The sequence below is a fragment of the Clupea harengus genome, chromosome 1 (genome assembly GCF_900700415.2).
Source record: "Clupea harengus chromosome 1, Ch_v2.0.2, whole genome shotgun sequence".
Lineage (NCBI taxonomy): Eukaryota > Metazoa > Chordata > Actinopteri > Clupeiformes > Clupeidae > Clupea > Clupea harengus.
The window spans coordinates 15,140,694-15,148,193 of NC_045152.1; the positions used below are offsets into that span (position 1 = coordinate 15,140,694).

At 45.2% G+C, this 7,500-nt stretch overlaps 1 protein-coding gene across 1 annotated transcript in view; it reads right to left on the bottom strand.

The window, feature by feature from the left end:
• Window positions 1–3,978: 3,978 nt before the first annotated feature.
• Window positions 3,979–7,500, bottom strand: part of rab40b (RAB40B, member RAS oncogene family) — a 19,040-nt gene continuing 15,518 nt past the window's right edge. The window contains exons 4-6 of the mRNA XM_012835841.3: window positions 6,609–6,686; window positions 5,684–5,906; window positions 3,979–4,376 (exon numbers count right to left, since the gene is read on the bottom strand). Coding sequence (XP_012691295.1) covers window positions 4,093–4,376; window positions 5,684–5,906; window positions 6,609–6,686 — 585 coding nt within the window. The 3' untranslated portion in view covers window positions 3,979–4,092. The remainder of the gene's footprint in view (window positions 4,377–5,683; window positions 5,907–6,608; window positions 6,687–7,500) is intronic.

Consider the following 7,500-nt stretch of genomic DNA (forward strand, 5'->3'; position numbering starts at 1 on the left):
CTCTCTCTCTGTCTCTCTCCATCTCTCTTTCTTTCTCTCTCTCTCTCTGTCCTTGTGTCTCTCCATCTGTCTTTCTCTCTCTCTCCATCTCCCTTTCTCTCTCTCTCTCTCTCCATGTGTTTCCATGTCTAGTTGAGTCTCAAGTAAGTACATATTATTGCTATCATTATTAATGCTACTAAGCTTAATCCACAAGTACACGTTGTAAAGCAGGTATGTTCAGCTGATTGAGATGAGTGGGAAAAATAGACTAGCCCTCTGATTGGCGTAATCATGCAGGGCAGTCCTCGGTTCTAAACCCTGATCGGGGTCATCATGCAGGGCAGTCCTCGGTTCTAAACCCTGATCGGGGTCATCATGCAGGGCAGTCCTCGATTCTAAACCCTGATCGGGGTCATCATGCAGGGCAGTCCTCGGTTCTAAACCCTGATCGGGGTAATCATGCAGGGCATGGCAGGTATTCAGCTGGTCCTAGCTGTACGACTCAAGGTGTTCTCTGGTCTTCTCAGGTCCTCCCTCTACCTCCTTCTGAGCTCGGTGTCCTGTTGTTAGCCTGGCCCCACCCTTTAGTGTTTGTAATGTGTAAGAATGATTATAGAAGGACTTACATTGTCATACATTGGTTGCTGGCACATAATACTATATGAAATGAATGGGCTTTCACTGCCATGTTAACCTAAGCACTGTACTTTCTGAGGCGCTCCCCTAGTGGTAAGTCCTCTCTACTGCACCCACCTGTTCCGTATTCTGTCTCTTGTACCTGTTCCGAAATGACAGACAACACCGGCATCTAGTGGTTATTGATAATATTGCATTTGTTAAATTCTTTCCAAGCAAGATGCTTCTGAAGGTATCTCAGGTGTCTGGGAGTCAAATACTTCAATAAGGACTGATTGGATGTGAAGTTATGTGTGTGAATGTGAAGTTATGTGTGTGTTTAATTCAGGACTGATTGTGTGTGAAGTTATGTGTGTTTAATTCAGGACTGATTGTGTGTGAAGTTATGTGTGTGTTTAATTCAGGACTGATTGTGTGTGAAGTTATGTGTGTGTTTAATTCAGGACTGATTGGATGTGAAGTTATGTGTGTGTGTTTAATTCAGGACTGATTGTGTGTGGAGTTATGTGTGTGTGTTTAATTCAGGACTGATCGTGTGTGAAGTTATGTGTGGTGTGTTTAATTCAGGACTGATTGGATGTGAAGTTATGTGTGTGTTTAATTCAGGACTGATTGAATGTGAAGTTGTGTGTGTGTTTAATTCAGGACTGATTGTGTGTGAAGTTATGTGTGTGTGTTTAATTCAGGACTGATTGTGTGTGGAGTTATGTGTGTGTGTGTTTAATTCAGGACTGATTGTGTGTGAAGTTATGTGTGTGTGTTTAATTCAGGACTGATTGGATGTGAAGTTATGGTTATGTGTGTGTTTAATTGAGGACTGATTGTGTGTGAAGTTATGTGTGTGTTTAATTGAGGACTGATTGTGTGTGAAGTTATGTGTGTGTATAATTCAGGACTGATTGTGTGTGAAGTTATGTGTGTGTTTAATTCAGGACTGATTGTGTGTGAAGTCATGTGTGTGTTTAATTCAGGACTGATTGGATGTGAAGTTATGTGTGTGTTTAATTCAGGACTGATTGTGTGTGAAGTTATGTGTTTAATTCAGGACTGATTGTGTGTGAAGTTATGTGTGTGTGTTTAATTCAGGAATGATTGTGTATGAAGTTATGTGTGTGTTTAATTCAGGACTGATTGTGTGTGAAGTTGTGTGTGTGTTTAATTCAGGACTGATTGTGTGTGAAGTTATGTGTGTGTGTTTAATTCAGGACTGATTGTGTGTGAAGTTATGTGTGTGTTTAATTCAGGACTGATTGTGTGTGATGTTATGTGTGTTTTTAATTCAGCACTGATTGTGTGTGAAGTTATGTGTGTGTTTAATTCAGGACTGATTGGATGTGAAGTTATGTGTGTTTAATTGTGTGGTGTGTTTAATTCAGGACTGATTGGATGTGAAGTTATGGTTATGTGTGTGTTTAATTGAGGACTGATTGTGTGTGAAGTTATGTGTGTGTTTAATTCAGGACTGATTGGATGTGAAGTTATGTGTTTAATTCAGGACTGATTGTGTGTGAAGTTATGTGTTTAATTCAGGACTGATTGGATGTGAAGTTATGTGTTTAATTCAGGACTGATTGTGTGTGAAGGTATGTGTGTGTTTAATTCAGGACTGATTGTGTGTGAAGTTATGTGTGTGTTTAATTCAGGACTGATTGTGTGTGAAGTTATGTGTGTGTGTTTAATTCTCCCTAAAATGTCTTTACAACCAACCCATTACCCTGAAGGCTGTGATGTCCCTAACCATATTTTTTTCATGTCCTTCAAATCCTCAGCTCAATATGTTACATGCACACCGACCGACACACACACAGACACACACAGACACACACACACCTTCACGAATACTAAAAGACATGGCGTTATTTTTGTGTGTGTTTATTCCAAACGGCGTCTCTGGGATCCACGCCACCCAGTCTCCTGCTGCATGAGGATCACCCCACTGTTTGGTGTCTCCATAGAAACCACTCTTTGGTGTCTCCATAGAAACCACTCTTTGGTGTCTCCGTAGAAAAGTCAACACATCAATCAACCACAGTGCAGAGATATCAATACAATAAAAGTATCAAACCACGCTGGACCGAAATACACATTACAAAGTGTTGCGTTGACCAATACTGAGAGGCCGTCACACACACCAGGACAGAAGGAATCTCTGTGTGTGTGTGCGGCTGAGTTGGGTACGCCCTATGGCTTGGTAAAAAGCAATCCGTATTAATCATTAAAAAGCATTTCATTGAAAAAATGCAAACTGACAAGAGTTGATACTTATCTGAGATTGGATTTCCAGTTAGCAGTTAGCAGTTAGCCCTGAAATGGATCCAGTCTTGGTCTACATGGCGCCCAGAGTTGACAACTGATATAGCAATGTAGCTAACATCACTCATGTCAACTGATATAGCAATGTAGCTAACATCACTCATGTCAACTGATATAGCAATGTCGCTAACATCACTCATGTCAACTGATATAGCGATGTGCTAACATCACTCATGTCACGGGATCTTAACCCAGCTAGCAGACATATCGATATCAACGTATATTCACATTATACTGCGAGTCGCTTTGGATACGAGCGTCTGCTAAATAAATAAACATGTGAATGTGATCGGCCTCGGGTCTGCAGAATCAGGGCCACGTCCGGCCCACGTCCGGGCTGGATCCGTCCCAGGGTTGGCCACCATCTTAGACAGGTGTTGCCGTGGTGATGTGGTGCTGAGTGTCCACACAAGTACGTCACGTTTAAACTGTGCACACAAAACACACAACTACTGCACATCGTCACAAAGAAGAGCTCAGAGGCTCAGAGGCTCCGAGTCTCCACGCCCTGCACTCCCCTCCCCTCCCCTCCCTTTGCTCAGTTTAACACTGTCCTGCTCTGACAGGATTCACATTCAGCTGCTTCAGCAGCAGCAGGAGCCACTCCAACTCCTCCAGGCACATTCAGCTCCCCAGAGGCTCACTCCAGCCCCGTCCCAGCGCCCCACACCAGTGGGCTTACCATCCAGCTTCGTCTTAATGCGTCTCACACTGCAGCATCGTCTTAATGCCTGTCCACCTTCCACCCTCCAGCATCGTCTTAATGCCCGTCCCAGCGCCTCACCCTCCAGCCTCCAGCCCTCCACCATCATGGTTCCACAGGTGTGCTGTAGTTCTGGTGCTGAGAGCCTGAGAGTGTGTGTGTGTGTGTGTGTGTGTGTGTTGACGTGTGTGTGTGTGTGTGTGTGTGTGTTGACGTGTGTGTGTGTGTGTGTGTGTGTGTGTGTGTGTGTTGACGTGTGTGTGTGTGTGTGTGTGTGTGTTGACGTGTGTGTGTGTGTGTGTGTGTGTGTTGACGTGTGTGTGTGTGTGTGTGTGTGTGTGTGTGTGTGATGACGTGTGTGTGTGTGTGTGTGTGTGTGTGTGTGTGTTGACCCGTGTGTGTGTGTGTGTGTGTGTCTCTGAGTGTAAGTCTAAAACGAGCGCTCTCCCCCTGTATCTCTACGCGATCTTGCAGCTGGTGGGGGCGCAGGAGTGCGAGACGGCCAGCGGGGGGCGTAAGAGTTTCTTCTTCTTCTTGTTGGGCCCGGGCCTCTTCTTGGTGGCGGTGGGGGCGGCGGCGAGGGAGTAGGAGCGCCCGTGCATCATGCGCGCGTTCAGCCCGTTGGCCACGCTGAAGGACTTCAGGTGGCTCTTCAGCGCCGGCGGCAGCGGCAGCTTATCTACCAGGTGCACCGGAGTGCAGGACACGATGGACCGGCAGCACAGGTCCTGCAGGCTCAACACTGAGAGAGAGAGAGGGGGAGAGAGAGAAACATGGAGGGAGGGAGAGGAGGATAAAGGAGAGAGGGGGAGATAAACATGGAGGGAGGGAGAGGAGGATAAAGGAGAGAGAGGGGGGAGATAAACATGGAGGGAGGGAGAGGAGGATAAAGGAGAGAGAGGGGGAGAGATAAACATGGAGGGGGGAGAGGAGGATAAAGGAGAGAGAGGGGGGAGATAAACATGGAGCGAGGTAGAGGAGGATAAAGGAGAGAGAGATGAAAGGGGAGAGAGGGGGGAAAGAGAAGAGAGAGAGAAATGGAGAAGGGGATGATGCAAGAGAGACGGAATGGGTAAAGAATGTGAACAAGAGGAGAGAAAAAAAGCGAGAGAAAAGAAAGGAGAGGAAGACAGCGAGGGAAAAGGGAAAATGTGTAAGACAGGGTCATGGAGAAGAAGAGAGAGAGAGAGGGAGAGAGAGAGGGAGAGAGAGAGCAGGGCAGTAAGAGAGAGAGAGAGGGAGAGAGTAAGAGAGAGAGAGAGAGAGGGAGAGAGAGAGAGAAAGAGAGAGAGGGAGAGAGAGAGCAGGGCAGTAAGAGAGAGAGGGACGAGAAAGAGAAAGGAGGAGTGTTTCAGTAAGATTGCCAAACCCACTGGATGCTTAAAGTCTTTCACATTTCACAAATTCTGAGTAAATACAGACGTCCCCCCAGAGAGCATGAGAGAAGGACTATAGAACAGGTGGGATTTTGGAGTTTGCATTCCACCACTAGGTGGCACTGGAAACTATGTCAGCGATGTGCTGAATGAAAATATTTATTTTAGGTTTGGCTGCTGCCTGCTTGGCCTTTCAGAGTATATCTGTGGCAGAGTACAGACCAGTTTAACCCCCGCCCATCAGGACAGGCCACTGTCAGAGTGTCCAGTACAGCCCAGTTTACCCCCCCCCCCCCCCCCGCCCGTCATGAGAGGACACTATCAGAGTGTACAGAGTGTCCAGTGTCCAGTACAGACCCCCCCCCCCGTCATGAGAGGACACTATCAGAGTGTACAGAGTGTCAGAGTGTCCAGAGTGTCAGAGTGTCCAGTACCGCCCCCCCTCCCCCCGTTGAGAGGACACTATCAGAGTGTACAGAGTGTCCAGTACCGCCCCCCCTCCCCCCGTTGAGAGGACACTATCAGAGTGTACAGAGTGTCCAGTACCGACCCCCCTACCCAGAGTGTCCAGTGTCCAGTACAGACCCCCCCTCCCCCCGTCAAAGTGTCCAGTGTCCAGTACCGCCCCCCCTCCCCAGAGTGTCCAGGGTCCAGTACAGACCCCCCTGCTCACCTCTGCTGGGCCTCCAGAGCCTCTGCATGCCGTGGCGCGTGAGCACGGTGCGGGCCAGCTCCGTGAACGACTCCGTGATGTTGAAGTTGCACAGAGGGCTGACCTCGAAGAAGGTCACGCCCAGGCGCTCGGCGTACACCTGAGCATGCTCGGTGGTCACCTGCCGCTTGTAGGCCAGGTGGAGCCGGTTCCCTACCAGGATCTTAGGCACCCCTGGTGCATGCTGGGACATGCGGACACACAGGAAGAGCTCATGCTGTTTACACGTTTTTTTGTTTATATGTTTTGGATGTTTATTGCTAAAAACCTAGCCCACATCCTAACATCTTGGAAAGACAAAATGGCCAGGAAGGTAATGACCAGTGAAAAAGAAAGTGAAAGTTCAGGTGCTTCAAACAAGAGGCTGGTGGTAAGGAAGAGAGAAACATTTCTATGTTGTGTCAGGAATATTTAATTTATAATGTTTCAGTTATGTATTTTCTGTGTAGTGTCAGTCATGTATTTCTACTGTGTTTCAGTTATGTATTTTCTATGTGGTGTATATATATTTCTACTGTGTTTCAGTTACGTATTTTCTATGTGATGTATATATATATTTATTTTCTATGTGATGTACTGTGTTTCAGTTACGTATTTTCTATGTGATGTATATATATATTTATTTTCTATGTGATGTATATATATATTTATTTTCTATATTATATGTATATATATATTTCTACCGTGTTTCTACTATTTCCCAATGTGGTCTTTAACGGTTCAGTGGGCTATTACGACACACTTTGTGTAGCAGATATTGCTAATTATATCCTCTTTCCTAATACTTAACAGTTGCTGGTCCAGTGCTCACGGCCCCTTCAGCAGTCTAGCAGTGTTGATTATGGCCTTTAATCAGACCTTTATGCGATCGGTTTCAAGTCATTACCTCATCGATCTCTTTAATCCATCTATCGATGCCATCAAAGGACCAGCGATTTGTGATGTCATACACCAGGATTACTCCCTGCGCACAGAAACGATTATTCAGGTTTCTAATACACAACACACACCATCTCACATAAATTATTCTAAGTCACAACAAACACCATCTCAAAGAAACGATTATTCAGGTTTCTAATACACAACACACATCATCTCACAGAAACGATTATTCAGGTTTCTAATACACAACAAACATCATCTCACAGAAATGATTCTAATACACAACACACACCATCTCACAGAAACGATTATTCAGGTCTGTAATACACAACAAACATCATCTCACATAAATTATTCTAATACACAACACACATCATCTCACATAAATTATTCTAATACACAACAAACACCATCTCATAGAAAGGATTATTTAGGTTTCTAATACACAACAAATACCATCTCACAGAAATTATTATTAAGGTTTGTAATACACAACACACACCATCTCACAGAAACGATTATTCAGGTTTCTAATACACAACAAACACCATCTCACAGAAATGATTACTTAGGTTTCTAATACACAACACACATCATCTCACAGAAACGATTATTCAGGTCTCTAATACACGACAAACACCATCTCACAGAAATTATTATTTAGGTTTCTAATACACAACAAACACCATCTCACAGAAGTGCTTAAACAACACTGAAACTGCAGTGTTGATCAGACCATTTTAACCCTTATGACCGAACAGTCAAATGTGAGCTCACTCTGTCAGTCTCACATTTATCCACCTTAATGCCATGGCTGAAACATCACTGAGGGTACCCAGGGCCTCATTTACTAACATTGCGACCGCAGCTTAATCTGCGCTTTTGCCAAACCGCAT